We start from the raw sequence: 16,111 nt of genomic DNA on the forward strand, positions 1-16,111 counted from the left end.
TCTCGTCGGGCAATTAATAAACTGTTTATATTTGGGTAGTTCCTGGCTCAGATTTCCCTTATTAAAATCCCCCAGGATGATCAGTAAAGAGTCCGGGAAGGTTCGCTCCACATCCAGAATCTGCTCCGCGAGCACGCGCTGGGCCTCGTGCGTGTCCGCGCACGGAGGGATGTAAACAGCGGCCAGAATGAATGAAGTGAACTCACGTGGAGAATAGAAAGGCCTACAGTTAATGAAAAGATATTCCACGGCGGGAGAGCAGTGTTGGGAGATCACAGTCACATCCGTACACCAGGCGTTGTTGATGAAGAAACAGACACCTCCACCTTTCGTCTTTCCCCCGGAGAGTCCCCGTTGTCTGTCCGCGCGGAGGAGTTGGAATCCCTCCAGTTGAAGCGCACAGTCCGGGATACGCTCATTGAGCCATGTCTCCGTGAAGCATAAGACGCAAGAGGAAGAGAAGTCTTTGTTTCTCCTCATCAGCAGCGCCAGTTCGTCCGTCTTGTTGCTGAGTGAGCGAACGTTAGACAGGAAAATTCCAGGTAGGGGCGTGCGAGCGCCGCGTCTCCGGAGGCGCACCAAGGCCCCTGCCCGCTTTCCTCGTCTTCGGCGTCTCACTCTTTTGGCCAAAGAGTGAGACGCTGTAGCCGCTCCTCCAGTTTGGGGGTCACTGCCCCGAGTGCTCCGATGACCAGGGGCACCACTGATGCCTCCACTTATATATATATATATATATATATATATATATATATATATATATATATATATATATATATATATATATATATATATATATATATATATATATATATATATATATAGATAGATAGATAGATAGATAGATAGATAGATAGATAGATAGATAGATAGATAGATAGATAGATAAACAAAACAAAAAACACATAAATTCTTGCAGTCTATGGCATTTCGGCATCTCGTTTTGAAAGGATCTATTGCAGAACTGATTATACTTTTCGCTGTTGTTGCTACACGGACTTATTTTGTTGAAGGACTCATAGTGAAAATGTGCCCTACTGTCATTCTGAACAATTAAGATCAGTATAGTATTACAGCGAGTGAAAAACACGATAAACTCGATAAACTCATCTAAAATGTCTTTACGGAGTATTAGTGCGTGTAGTTTGTGCCACAGATTTCTTGTGGTGAAGTTACGGGTGAGTGGATTTAGCATGTAGCATGTAGCATCTCAGGTTAATGTTTAGATCAATGACACATTTCCCTCTTGAGGTTATTATAATGTTAATAGTTTGATCAAGTCAAATGCTTGGTGTGAAGCTGTTGTTCACAGTTTATACTCGCATATTTTAGATACAACTCTCTATGAATATAATTATTGTGCAATAAAAAGGGAATGATTGGGTCTATTGCCATTTTCCAGCAGTTTAAAGTCCATGAATGTCACAAAGTGTGTGTATTTAGAACATTATAATTACGTGATAATGGAGAGCTCAAACTCCACCAACCTTAATTCATTATAACCAACAAAAAGGACCAAAGGAAAAAGGCTTGTCAGTAGAATATACTGTGGTCCTCTAGGTGATTGCCACAATCTACAAAAACCGCCTCAGTCTGAGTTGGTACATTATAATAATGACTTACTTTTGTCTAGGGAATGAGCACAGCTGCCAAACTTCAGCCTCACACAGATTTCCTTAAAGGAGAACCTCATAGAAAACACCCAGGAGTCACAAACCTGAAAACTCTACGTTTACCTGAAAAACTCCAGGTAGCAGCTCGCTCCATCATTCACCGTGAGTACAGCTTAATGATCTTCACTTAGTTTTGGCTGTACTGTGAAGCACTCTCACCTTACAGCCGCAAGGTCCCAGGTTGATTCTCTGAGCACTTTGGTGTGGAGTTTGCATTTTTTTTCTACCCCAAAAGGAGCATAGACAAAATCCTGCAGCAAAGTTGCTCTTCCTGACCAGACCTAACTCAGGATCTGGAGATGGGTTCTGGGGATTGCTGCTCTGAGGTTGTCTGTGTCTTAACTCAGATGTGGGGATCATATTACCTTCCCTTAACGTAATTATGTGTGTAATTTCACTTTACCTGCAGGAGCTCAGATCAAGGGTCTGGATGTAAAGGCCCAGAATCTTGTGGACTTTTTATGGAGTCGCAAACGAAAGGTGGAGGACGGAGCTTTGAGGCAGAAGGCTCTGAACCTGGAGAGGGAGCTGTGGAGCAAAGTCACAGAGAAACACAGAGGTGAGAAAGAAGTCAAGTCAAATAGTAGGAAAGATCTGATCATGTGTCCATCATTAATGATCACATGTCACAGGTATCAAGAGTTTGTATCTAAGAGCAGACTTATCTGTCATAATGAATGACAAGTTCATATTTGTGTTAATGAAATATTAATAATAAACTTTAATATGAGATGATGCAGATCTGAGGACTAAGTGTCCAACTCGTTTCCAGGTGTTTATCTCCTCCTCTTGCCGATGATGCAGGCGAGACGCTGTCATTTCAAACACACCGACTGCTGCCATAGATTTTGGGGAGAATAAATTCAAATAATGTTTATTTGAATAATTCAATCTCATACAATTTGTGGAGTATAAATTAGGTTTATTGCCTATATTTAACCTTTAAGCAGTCGTTTTTCCCAGTGTAGTTACAATTAAAATTTGATGGTATCGATACTAAAAAAGTCCCACTGACAGAAATGAACCTTTCCTGAATCAGTTTATAAAGATGTGTCTCTGTATCTGTCACAAGTATAAGACACATAGACCAGTACACACCATGGACCAGTGTGAACCGACTGCACACTGAGGATTACACACATATAACACACATAACACACATATAACACACATATAACACACATAACACACATATAACACACACATAACACACATATAACACACATAACACACATATAACACACATATAACACACATATAACACACATAACACACACATAACACACACATAACACACATAACACACACATAACACACACATAACACACATAACACACATATAACACATATAACACACATATAACACACACATAACACACATAACACACACATAACACACATAACACACACATAACACACATATAACACACATAACACACATAACACACATATAACACACACATAACACACATAACACACACATAACACACACATAACACATATAACACACACATAACACACATAACACACACATAACACACATAACACACATATAACACACATAACACACACATAACACACACATAACACACACATAACACACATAACACACACATAACACACACATAACACACATAACACACACATAACACACATATAACACACATAACACACATATAACACACATATAACACACATATAACACACATAACACACACATAACACACATATAACACACATATAACACACATATAACACACACATAACACACATATAACACACACATAACACACATATAACACACATAACACACACATAACACACACATAACACACACATAACACACATAACACACACATAACACACATATAACACACATAACACACATATAAACACACATATAACACACATATAACACACATAACACACACATAACACATATAACACACATATAACACACATATAACACACACATAACACACATATAACACACACATAACACACATTACACACACATAACACACACATAACACACACATAACACACACATAACACACATAACACACACATAACACACACATAACACACATATAACACACATAACACACACATAACACACACATAACACACATATAACACACATATAACACACATATAACACACATAACACACATAACACACACATAACACACACATAACACACACATAAACACACATAACACACATATAACACACATATAACACACATATAACACACACATAACACACACATAACACACACATAACACACATATAACACACATAACACACATATAACACACATATAACACACATATAACACATATAACACATATAACACACATAACACACACATAACACACACATAACACACATATAACACACATATAACACACATATAACACACACATAACACACATATAACACACATATAACACACACATAACACACATAACACACGGGGATAGGAGAGAAAAGTGTTTTTTTATTATCATTGTGACATCAGTATCGAGTCTACTCCTAAAACCGAGTTTGAAATGTTACTATCGTGACAATACTAACAGAATGGAGAACAAAGTGTGATTTTGCATTGTCAATGTATCGTCCAGGTTCTACTTAGACTCTGGGGGTGGGGGGCGTTTTGATAATGTGTGTTTATTATCAGTTTATTATCATTATCTTTAAATGTCTTTTATAGATGTCGATGAACAACTTTTGGAGGAACGTATCCAGAAGAAAGTGCTGTCAGAGTTGAGAAGAACCACATATCACTGGAAACAGCTCAAGTAAAACACTCATGTTCTGTTTTTAACAGTGGCTGTGGTCACATGCAACACAATCTGATTATTATCAGATTTCTGGACCTTTAAGATGATATAAACGACATGTAAACCGTACAATCTGATGTGAGGATCAGAGAGACCATAATCTGAAAGAAATTAGATAATTTAACTGTTTACAGTCATTTTAAATCAGTCCTGTTGTGCTTGTGTCTCTATGGTTCTCATCTGTGACTCCTGTGGATCATTTTGTTATAATTTACACATTTTAAATCACAATATTCATCTAAAACCACTTCATAAAAGAAACAAATCCACTGACTTCCGCGTTAGAAAACTGTGGTGTCCAATGGAGCTGACGTCACCGTAAACGTCATCACAACAAAGCGCCGCGTGCAGTTTGTCCGTTCAGAAGGTGTTTTGCAGCTGATGTTTTCCTGATTTTCCTGCTTTAGGTTTATTGTGTCAGTGATAAAAGTTCTTTCAATGTGGTTTTATCGTGATATTTTCTTTAGTAACAATGTATCGTTTTTTAGAATGTGTTCTTGTCACAGGCCTGTTTGAAATCCATGGTAACACAGTGTCCTTCATCTGATTCAAAGTGCATGTTTTTATTCTCGTGTGTGATGTTCCAGGTTCGATGAGGAGCTGGGCGTGATTTACATGGCGGCTCGTTTAGCCGGAGGATACGCGGCGGTGAGGAGAGCGCTCAATGAGGTTTGTACTATTCACCAGTTTATTTCACAAAACGCTTTACAGAAGGAGAAAGATGCAACTCACAAAACAAACTCATTTCAAACATTTTACAGTTAAAGTGGCAGTATGTAACTTTCTGGGTGTGGAAAGTCAAATGCGTGATAAGTTTAATGCTATACTGCGGAATATTCTAACCAAAGGAACAACATTTTTATGGAAACAAGCAGGAGACCAAATAAGAGTCAGGTTTGTGGAGACGCTCACAGTAAGGACGCATGTTTTACTGTGTGTTTTCAGTGCAATAAACACATCCGTAAAGAAAAAAGTTACATACAGGGGCTTTAATTTGAAGAGAGAAGAGTCCAGATGTAATGGGTTCAGTCTTATGCCTCACATCACAGATTCACAGATGTGTTGGTCTAAAGGGACAGTCAGTTCATGTAGTTTTGTTCTTTCCATTTCAGATAAAAAAGAGAGATGAGTCCTTCTGTCCTGAGTCTCTCCTGGACTTTGGATCAGGCCTGGGAACAGTCGCCTGGTCTGTACTCCACTTCTGTATACACTATATATCCTTCTATCAAAAATCTGATACCGATATTAAACTAGTATCAAAACTAGATATTCATCTGAACAAGTATTAACCCCAAAAGCTCATATTTGTCCACACGGTACCATAAAGAACGCAGTATTATTCTGTGTGGGGGGAAAAGGTGCGTCTATGTCAGAAAAAGCACTCGTGGTATCCAAACTGGTATTGAGTGGAAAGACTCTGCCTTTGTATTGAAATAGTTTTAAATTGAAGTGTCGAACAGCAGTAGTTTGTTTCTTGAGTCTAAACTGTATTTTGTTTTCCTCCTTCAGGGCGTCCCATTCGTGTTGGCCGGACTCTCTGAAGGAGATGGTTTGTGTCGACAGCTCTGGGCCCATGAACACTTTAGCAGAGCGGCTTCTAAAAGGTAAATCTTTTTTTTTTGAAGTTTCTCGTGTCAGGTGTGGTTCTGCTTAACTTCTGTCTTTTTTAAACATTTACAACTTGGGTTCTTTTAAAACACAAAACAGTAAGAGATGTACGTATTTACCTTGTTGAAAAGTAAATACATCTCCTCTTTAAATCAGTCCTGTTGAGTTTGTGTCTTTATGGTTCTCATCTCTGTGGATCATTCTGTTATAATTTACACATTTTAAATCACAATATTCATCTAAAACCAATTCATATGTGTACTGACGGAGGTTGATCTGCAAAATGGCGTCTTGAAAATAAGAGATTAAAGATCAACCTAGACACAACCTCAGATGAGAAGAAACATCTGTAACCCAAGTGTGTGTCTGGTTTAATCTGAAAGTGCCGCTGTGTGTGACCAGTGTGTTTGTTTTAAACAGGTGACAACGAAAAAGAAGAACCACACTTCAAACATGTGTATTTCAGACAGTTCCTCCCAGTGTCTCCAAAAGTAAGTACAGTTTAAAGAGGAGCTATTTGACGAACCCACTCACACATAACACACTTCGATCGCCGTGTTTCCTCCATCACCGTGTTTTAAAATATTCTGAGGGAACAACATGGGACAACGCTTCAAAAATCTATTGTGCAGAATATCCCATCTTTAAGCAAAGCCACTCTAGACGTTTCTGTTCACCTTCATATTTACTCATCTCTTTCTGTTGTTTATATTAATTTTAATGTAGGTCAAATCCTTCATATTCTCATTTTGCTCATCTCCGGAGCAGTTGTGATATTACACATGTATCGACTGTACAGGGGATGTGCTTGGTCACTATAATCATATTTGTACTCCTATTTACATTTGTTTAACACAGATGTTAATGTGTATTTATTATAAATAAATAAATAAATAAATAAATAATGGATTTGTCTGTTAAAGTCTCCTGGCTCAACAAATATAGATGATTGATTTGTTTTTATCCTGGTATTTGATTAAATGATCGTGTTTAGTGTTTTTATTATTAGTATTGTTGCTGTTTTTATCATTCTCATATTTGATTCTGTGTTATTTTCTCACAGGTGCAGTTTGATCTGGTCGTCTCGGCGTTCACGCTCTCGGAGCTGCCCAGAGCAGTGGACAGAGAGGACGCAGTTTTCACTCTGTGGAGGAAGACGAACAGATACTTGGTTTGTGCAATGGAGCCATTAAACCCACTTATACTTTTATATGTACCGTGTATTAAAAGAACCATTTCTAGAACAGAACTGCTCATTTTACAAAGTTTAAAACATCATCCAGCGAATACAGTTCTTTAAAGATGCTGCATTGTGAGTAGGAGCCAGCAGGGGGCAGTAGAGTGGAGCTTTGTTGTTTATAGATTGACCTTAATGTTTTTGTGTGAATCCAAAGAGCAGGCGCTGTGTTTTTCTATAAGTTCGTGGGCTCAGGTGTAAAGTAAGAGTTGAAAAGGATGAGCAATTTTTGAAAATATTTTTGTTCTTGTTGTTTTTCAAGTGATTTGATTTAGAATTTAAAAAAAAAAGTCAGATTTCAGTCGTCTCTCAAGTGTTAAATGTGAACTGAATCCTGAACTGTTAAACTAAGAGAGAGTTTGTAAAGGTCTAAACTAAAGGGCTAGAATCAGGTTATAACGAGTAAACAAAACTAAAACCATCTAAGTTCAACGTATTGGAGAAGGTTGTTCAGTGCATTGACTTTACTCTTTGTTTTTTAAGGTTCTGGTGGAGAACGGGACCAAAGAGGGACATCAGATTCTGATGGAGGCCAGAGACACTTTACTGAATGTGAGTAAATTATGACTAATGTCACTTAAAATCTCTCCGCCTGATCTTTACTGTTTTAAAACTTTAAAAGCAGAATGAGTTCATTTTAAACAGTTTCAGTGGTGCAGTTATTCTTCATTTACCTTCTGCACTCAGAGTATCCTGATGATTCACCATGATGAGTTTATAAGCACTTTTTACAACTCTCAGTCTTTTCCTGATTACCAGACAATAATTAGCTTCATCATTAGCCGCAGACAGAGCACAGTGGACTTGTTTTGTGGAAGCAGCTCTTCAGGTCTAAATTTCTAACACATTTAGCTGAAAAACATGGATCAGGATTATGGCTTTAAGACATTTATTTGACCAGGAGCAGCACTTTGGAAACAGCTCTGGTGAAATGTAAAACGTGTCAAATGTTTTATACAAATAAAAAATGACTGGATCACACTGAATAATATCTGGTCTTTTCCATTTTAATGTTGTTTTTCCAGAAACAGGAGAAGACGGTGCACGACTTCAGACCAGCATCAACATTCGCTCCTGTGAGTTCATTATATTAAAGACGCACTGCGTAACTTTCCTGTTGAAGGGGATGCCATCTGCTGGTCTCCATAAAGATGTTGTTTCTTTGTGTGGAATGTTCCATAGTATGACATTAAACTTCTCTTACATTATGCCTTTGCTTTCTGACTGTGGGCAGGGCTCGCCTCTCCACAGGTCTGAGCTGTAACTAGGCCCAGTGTCACTTGCTTGTCTCTATTAGATTTACATTTAATGCCATATTGTGGAACATTCTAGACAAAGTAACAACATGTTGAGATGTTTTTTCTCACAATATATTTGTTCTTGCAGTGTCCTCATGAAATGATGTGTCCAAAGCTGAACACAGACCCAGTGCTGCCCTGTAACTTCCAACAGAGATACCACACGCTGTCCCTGCCCGGGGTAAGACCGCACACAGACCGCACACAGACCGCACAAAGACCACAACGACCACACAGACACCACACACAGACTGTACAGAGACCGCACAGACACCGCACACAGACCACACGCTGTCCCTGCCCGGGGTAAGACCGCACACAGACCGCACACAGACCACACACAGACCGCACACAGACCGCACAGAGACCGCACAAAGACCGCAACGACCACACAGACACCACACACAGACTGTACAGACACCGCACAGACACCGCACGCTGTCCCTGCCCGGGGTAAAACCACACAGAGACCGCACTGACCACACATATACCACACAGACCGCACAGAGACCACCTTCCTTATTCATTTCCCGTTGCTTCATTCACACAGATTTTCCATGTAGCTAGTACATTATTTTACTGATATTGTGTATAAAGTGTGTCCACCTTTACCCATGTTGTTGTTTATTAAGTTGTCCATTTTGTCCTGGTTTGCTGCTGGTCTGAACCCGGTTTAGTCCTGAGATTTGTTTTGGTCCTGTTCTACTCCAGGTTTAGTTCTATGTTCAGATTTAGTTCGTTCCCATTATTTCTGTGGTGCTTGTGTGAACGGAGCCTTCAACTGTTCAACTTTGTTTTGCAGCAAATTTGTCACCTGACCGAAAAGTTTAGCTACGTGATTCTTACTCGAACCGGCTCCAAAGTCTCTGCGGGACTAAACCGAGGTCTGGACTCTGGTCTGGACTCTGGTCTGGACTCTGGTCTGGACTCTGGTCTGGACTCTGGTCTGGACTGGGCCCGGCTCATTGCTCCGGTTCTGCCTCGGACTCGACATGTTCACTGTCGAATGTGCTGCTCAGACGGACAGTTACAGCACGTGGTGGTGACTCCCAGGAAACACGGGAGGTGAGAGGTTTTTGTTTTTCAAAAGCAGGTCACATTACAGTACAACCTGACAGACCTGGAGTGATTTGGAGTGATGTGTCAGTGCTCTGAAGGGAGTGACCCTCTGTTAACACTGTGACTGTATTTGCTTTTTATAATGTAGAGTTTGTGTTTTCCCTCAGAGACGTGTACAGATGTGCGCGCAGCAGTGACTGGGGAGACCAGGTACCAGTGGTTCAGATCAGAGACGGAGACGAGCAGAGTGGATCTGAAGAGCCGTGACCAGAGTGGATCTGAAGAGCCGTGAGCAGAGTGGATCTGAAGAGCCGTGAGCAGAGTGGATCTGAAGAGCCGTGAGCAGAGTGGAGCCGTTTATGTGACTGTACGACCGATTATTCAGACATTTAACACCACCATGACAGCTCTACGTTTTATGTAACAGGAGATGGAGATAGAACATTAAATACTGTTGAACATAAACCTGTGTGTGGATCCCAGAGCACATTTACACCAACAGTAAAACCAGATAATTACAGATGATGATATAAACCATTTAAAACTTTTAACTGAAAACACCATTTTATTTACATTTTCTAATATTCCAAACATTTGATTTAAAATTGCCAAACAGACTGGAGGATTTTCTGGTGTGAGTTCAGTTACGTCGCCCTGTACCTGGTCCAAACACTTTGATTTTTGGATTTGTTTTCCACTGATCAAGAAAATACAAAGCTCCTCATAAATAACACTCAAAAGTCATTAGGAGCACAACAGCCATAACAGAACTATTTCAATACGTTTAATGCTATACTGTGGAACTTTCCAAGTAAATAGCAAAAGACGAAGTTTAAATCTGTGAAGAGTGAAGACGTTTCACTGCTCGTCAAAGACACTTCTTCAGTTGTGGTCAGATTCCTGCTGGACACTGCCTTATATCTGTCTGAAGGAGGCGCGAACGACACAAACTGTAAACAGCTTTTGTTTACAGTCTTAATGACCCTATTCAACCGTTAATGGCCCTCCTATTGTTCTTTTTGTTTGCTTTGGGTCTGAGGATGGAATCATAGAAGGATTGGTGGGATTCCTTTAAACAAGAATGGGGCCTGAGACATAATAACATTTGTATTTTATGGTTTACAGTTCATGGCAGCTTAAAATGAATAATAATAATGCACAAAGTCTTGATATAAATCTCATTCTGGACTCAAACCGCTGGAGACGACCTGTACATTGCCAATAGATGCACTTCTGTCTTCTACATACAAATAAATGAACTAACCCACTATTTCCTTCAGCGCTGAGCTCAAATCTGGATACTTGTACTGATATCCCGCCTCCAGAGTCCTTTTCGGGATGACCTTTTGACCCTGGGTTAAAATTACGGCTCGTTCGGATCCTAGTAAAGCGTTCATCATAAAAGCAGGCACAGGAAAGACAGTCGGCCGATTCAAAATCCTGCCAAACTCTTTTGTAAACTCGTAATTTGTGTTAAGAGAAGGGGCGACGCCGTTGTACACCTGAGGGGAAGCGGTGGGAGCGGCTTCTGGGGGAGTTTCCAGGAAGTGAGCGATGATTCCCGCCAGATCAGCGACGTGTATCCATGGAAACGGCTGGCGGCCCGAGCCCAGAGTCCCGCCCACTCCGAGCCAAAAGGGAAGCCACATCTGTTTAATGGCTCCACCGTCTCGACCCAAAACTGCGCCTGGAAAAAAAGAGGCACAAACAACTAAATTAGAACAAAACATTTTGCTAAAATACGTCTGTAAAGATCTTGGCTGAGGCTCCTTCCTGTTGCAGGATAATGTTATCATTATGGATAGTTATAATAAAAAATATATAATTATTTTGGTCAATATTTTAAAATAATACTCTCATTATCACCCAGCTGGTCCTGGTGTACAGAAGAGAAGAGACAAATGTGCTTTGGCGACATCGAACGCAACAAACTATGAATAAAAAAGTCAAATATAAACAATAATATGAAGGGCCTGAAATAATGCATTAGAATAAATAACTTTGACTAAATATAAATACAAAATATACAGTATAAACAGTTAGGGTAGAGTAGATACAGTGAGTTATTTAAAGGTCTTCAGTGTCATTTTCATCTGTTTGTACAAGGACAGCCCCAATGACACCAGACTCTTTTTCATTTATTGCCCTGTTAAAATACACAACAATACAAACAAAAACAAAACAACTGCACAGTTCCATTTAAAACATTAAAAACAGGAGCAGGTGTGATAACCAAAAAATAACCAAAAGCTTTTGTCCCATTTCAGTTCGAGTGTGGTTGTTTTTTAGACGGAGACAATCATGAGATCTGGGATTAAAAGTTAAACAAACAGTGAGATATTGAGTCAGTCTTATCATCGTAGCCCCTTAGAAACACATTTACACAGTGTTGTTCTCTTCTGACAGATAAATAATTTAGATTTTGATTTAAACAGTTTCATACTTCTGAGATGTGCGTTTTAAATGACAGTTTTTTTATTATTCCTCCTGGTGACTCTTTGAATCGGTGTAAACAGTGGCGTTCCACTCACCAGGCCGGATCACCACTTGTCTGGTCGTCTGAGCCACATTTTCAGGTAACTCTGCCGCCGCCTCCCACTCCTTCACCAGATTAGACAGAAGGTCAAAGGGCGTCCACGGACTGTCCTCTGTGTACTGAGCTGTGAGACTGGGCTGGTAACAGGCTGAGGGACACAGGTCACATTTAGAAACATTTACGTGGCATCTCAACACTGTGGATACAGATGCACTGATACCGATACCGATACTGGTACTGAATATCAGCACCGATACTGGAAAAAAAGCTAGATTGGATATCGGTTCAGCCGATATCCTGGTTGGGCCTTTAATTGGATGTAATAAGACTTTTACAGTCTAGAACCTTTCTTCATCCAAAGCTGTTAAGTAACAGTTACATAACACTAAGAAAATAAGAGCCACTCTCTGTCCCTACAGTGGGATCCGTTCATATCAGGTATCAGCAGATACTTTAAGTCATAGTATTAATATCAGTATTGGACCTGAAAAAGCTGGATCATCTCTAATTGTTGAATCCCTGTAGTTTAACCTGACGGGTCAGATACAGATGTGTGACCTGGTTTATGGTTCAAATGTCTAATCACTGAGCCTGTCCACATGAAACAAAAACAAAGTTCAACGTCTCGTCTGTCAGTTTGAATAAACGAAAGTGAAACCAATCAGGACTCAGTGCTAGTGCAGCCTCTACAGCTCAGGGTTAAGGCTCTAGCAGTGATCATAATACCTTATTCAAACAAAGGACAGGCACATGTACACACACACGCACACACACACGCACACACACACACACACACACGTGTGTATGTGTGTACGTACATGTGTGTTTGGGTTTAAAGGCAGATTCCAGCACAGAACTGCTTTGGCCTGAAGCTCATTTTTAACCGTGAGCAGTTTAGAACATAACCTGAGCCTGTACAAAAGCTCTAAAACAGACACACATAAACAGACACACATAAACATACCCACTCCAGACACTAGGACCCAGGAGCGCGGGGGGCTGGGCGACGAGGCGATGGCGCCGGACAGAGCTTTGGTCGTGTCTATTCGACTGGAGAACAAGTCCTTTTTATAACTGTCATTCCACCTAGAAAACAATAATGCATTTGATTTACATCGTGCTGGTGACACACTGGGCCCCAACAAAACACACACACACACACACACACATACACACACACACACACCACGGTCATACATGGGAAAAGTGTATTGCCTAAGGACACAACAGCAGTTTGCATTATCAGAATCTCAAATAATACACAGAAAGAATTATTCAAAGTGATGTTATTTACAGACTAGTTTTGTCAAAAGTATCAAAAATCAGATACTAATTGATATTAAAACTAGTTTTGAAACTAGACACTGACTGGTGCAGGTATCGAGACTAAAACTGTCCCATTTACAGAAATGAACCTGTCCTCAATATGTTTAGAATGATGTTGTATCTTTCACAAGTATAAGACACATAGACTAGTACACACAAACACACACACAAACACACCCCAACACACACACAAACACACACACACAAACACACACAAACAAACACACACACAAACATACACACACCAACACACACCCCAACATACACACATACACACCCCAACACACCCCAACCCACACAAACACATACACACCCACACACACACCATGGTCCACTATGAACCTCCTGCACACTGAGGATCACACACATATAACACACATGGAGTAGAACACAAAGTACAACATTTAATGTGGAACATCACAGTGTCTAAATAAAGAGAGTTTATGTTTGTCTGATCTTCGTGGTGTCAAATTCAGTGTTGAGTATCGAGTCTATTCCTTAGTATTCGAAATGGAGAAATGTTAGTAATCTTATGTATTTTTACTTTGCATTCTTGCTATAATTTTCTTCTAACTTTCTCACCATCGCAGTGGGTTCATGATGTTTTCTCCAGACAGATTCACTGCCCCGTCACAAACGGGAAGTCCGCTGGACTCCAGCTCTGTCTGCAGAAAACAAAGCAACATCATAATTACATAAAATAGAATGGCCTGTAAACTGTGTGAAGTTAAACATAAAAGCGCTCGTGCCCATGTGATCTTGCCGGGGCCAGGCTGACGGGAAACCACCGTGACCTCATGACCTTTGGTTTTGAGCAGACGAGTCAGCTCCCGACCCACGAATCCAGAGCCCCCTCCTGTGAGAAGAGCAATCATAAAAATACAGTATAAATAAAGACAAGTGTACATCACAGACTGCATATGTAGTCAACATAAAATAAACTCAAAATTACTCAAAACCTGTTTTAGATTTTAAAAAGTAATAATAATAAAATATCCACCCTTTGCTTTGATCACTGATTTGCACTTTTGTCATTTCTTGATCCTGACGTGGCTCAGCTGAAGTGAAAACCATTTCAGGAAGTTCCTCATGAAGCTCACTGAGGAAAAGTGAAGGGTTTGAGCTCCACAAAGCAGAGGGTGGGTACTTTGAGAATTTTAATTAAAAAGCTACTTTTTAAAAACATTTCCTTTGCAACATAATTCCACATATCTTGTATATTTGTGTGATGGAAATGTAAGTGTATTCATTGTGTATTTGCAGAGACCCAGAGCAAACACTAACATGTGTGAAGGCCCTGTCCTCCAGGAAAGACTCTGAGTCTGTTTGTAGCTTTGTCATTCTGGTATAAATACTCAGAGGTCAGATGCTCAGGTGGAGACTAAGGACCAGGGGGAGAGAAACTCAGAGAAACTGGGGACCCCGGGAGGCGACCAGTCTGTGTCCAGGGCAGGTCCGGCCCTGTCCTGACATTTGTTTACAACAGATGTTCATTAATGTGCATTGTCCCTATCAAATAAATAAATAAATAAAGTATTCGTCAACAAAGATTTTTGTTGTTTTGTTGAAGTTTGTATTTCATAACTCACAGGGCTTCACAAATGGATCACTTTTCATCTAGAATTGTAATTTTTCCACAATAATTTGTATCTATAAAAATGTAGAATGTGGTAGACTTATGGTATTTAAAGAGCACTTTAGAGCTGTCACGATTAACACAAACATTCTGTGCCTTGTTTCATCATTTAGCAGTGAAATGACAGACGTACATGCACAGAATGTTCATCACATCATGGGATAGCATTCTTATAATAATGCACACTGTCAGAAACATGCTGTACCTTTGTTCAGAGTTTGAACTCATTTAACCTAAACTCGTGTGAATTTGAGCAGCGCGTTATTTCACTGACCTCTTATTTTACTGCACGAGCTCACAAACATCACACGAGCTAAAACTATATCAAAAATATGTACGTACCGATTAAAATCTTCATATTATTCTCGATATCTCCTTAAGTTTGTTGTTGCTACGGCACGACCTTGTAAAATGTAGAGAAACCTCACAGGCAGTGGTTTTGTAAGTGTTTACATGTGTTTTGGACTCGCAGGACGCCGTAGTGTGAAATGCGCTCTGGTCATTGGTCCATTTCGATGACGCATAAAAGGAGCCCCGCCCAAGTCCGCTGTTCCGGAAGAACATTTTTAACATTTAACATTTATATTAATTTTATTTTCACCATAGCCAAAAAATTCAATTAAACTATATTGAAACTATATTTAAACTATAGTGATTATTAATAACGTTTAATAAAAAAAAATAAAAAAAATCAAACGTTCAAAGACTCTGCGGAGTATTGGGCATATATATATATATATATATATATATATATATATATATATATATATATATATATATATATATATATATATATATATATATAAATAAAATTTATTATCCCTTCCTAACGTTTTGTATTATGTACTTATTCATTTAATCTAATTTCTTTTCTTCTTTCTGCATTCCTATGTAA

The 16,111-nt window shown here is 39.5% G+C and overlaps 2 protein-coding genes across 2 annotated transcripts; one reads left to right on the plus strand and one right to left on the minus strand.

Annotated features, from left to right (window-relative positions):
• Positions 1-993: 993 nt before the first annotated feature.
• On the plus strand, positions 994-10,180 carry mettl17 (methyltransferase like 17). Its single transcript, XM_033982997.2, has 14 exons — positions 994-1,175; positions 1,631-1,772; positions 2,080-2,229; positions 4,387-4,474; positions 5,104-5,185; positions 5,629-5,702; positions 6,026-6,120; positions 6,545-6,615; positions 7,188-7,295; positions 7,845-7,913; positions 8,387-8,437; positions 8,748-8,840; positions 9,462-9,724; positions 9,886-10,180. Exons 1-14 carry the CDS (start codon positions 1,113-1,115, stop codon positions 9,983-9,985), a joined length of 1,449 nt encoding a protein of 482 aa, XP_033838888.1. The 5' UTR covers positions 994-1,112; the 3' UTR covers positions 9,986-10,180.
• An 87-nt stretch (positions 10,181-10,267) lies between these two features.
• Positions 10,268-15,694, minus strand: sdr39u1 (short chain dehydrogenase/reductase family 39U, member 1). The gene is made up of 6 exons (XM_033982570.2): positions 15,559-15,694; positions 14,330-14,436; positions 14,163-14,245; positions 13,219-13,340; positions 12,250-12,402; positions 10,268-11,405 (listed from the first exon to the last, which is right to left on the minus strand). Exons 1-6 carry the CDS (start codon positions 15,572-15,574, stop codon positions 10,978-10,980), a joined length of 909 nt encoding a protein of 302 aa, XP_033838461.1. The 5' UTR covers positions 15,575-15,694; the 3' UTR covers positions 10,268-10,977.
• Positions 15,695-16,111: the final 417 nt, after the last annotated feature.

Source organism: Periophthalmus magnuspinnatus, chromosome 17, assembly GCF_009829125.3.
Source record: "Periophthalmus magnuspinnatus isolate fPerMag1 chromosome 17, fPerMag1.2.pri, whole genome shotgun sequence".
Classification (NCBI taxonomy): Eukaryota; Metazoa; Chordata; class Actinopteri; order Gobiiformes; family Gobiidae; genus Periophthalmus; species Periophthalmus magnuspinnatus.

Coding starts and splice junctions, on each gene's coding strand:
- mettl17 (XM_033982997.2), top strand. CDS start 1,113: ATGTCTTTACGGAGTATTAGTGCGTGTAGTTTGTGCCACAGATTTCTT. Junction 7,296..7,844: donor GGAAGACGAACAGATACTTG/GTTTGTGCAATG, acceptor TTGTTTTTTAAG/GTTCTGGTGGAGAACGGGAC. Junction 8,841..9,461: donor ACACGCTGTCCCTGCCCGGG/GTAAGACCGCAC, acceptor TTTGTTTTGCAG/CAAATTTGTCACCTGACCGA.
- sdr39u1 (XM_033982570.2), bottom strand. Junction 13,341..14,162: donor ATCATGAACCCACTGCGATG/GTGAGAAAGTTA, acceptor ATTGTTTTCTAG/GTGGAATGACAGTTATAAAA. Junction 12,403..13,218: donor GGTCCTAGTGTCTGGAGTGG/GTATGTTTATGT, acceptor TGTGTCCCTCAG/CCTGTTACCAGCCCAGTCTC.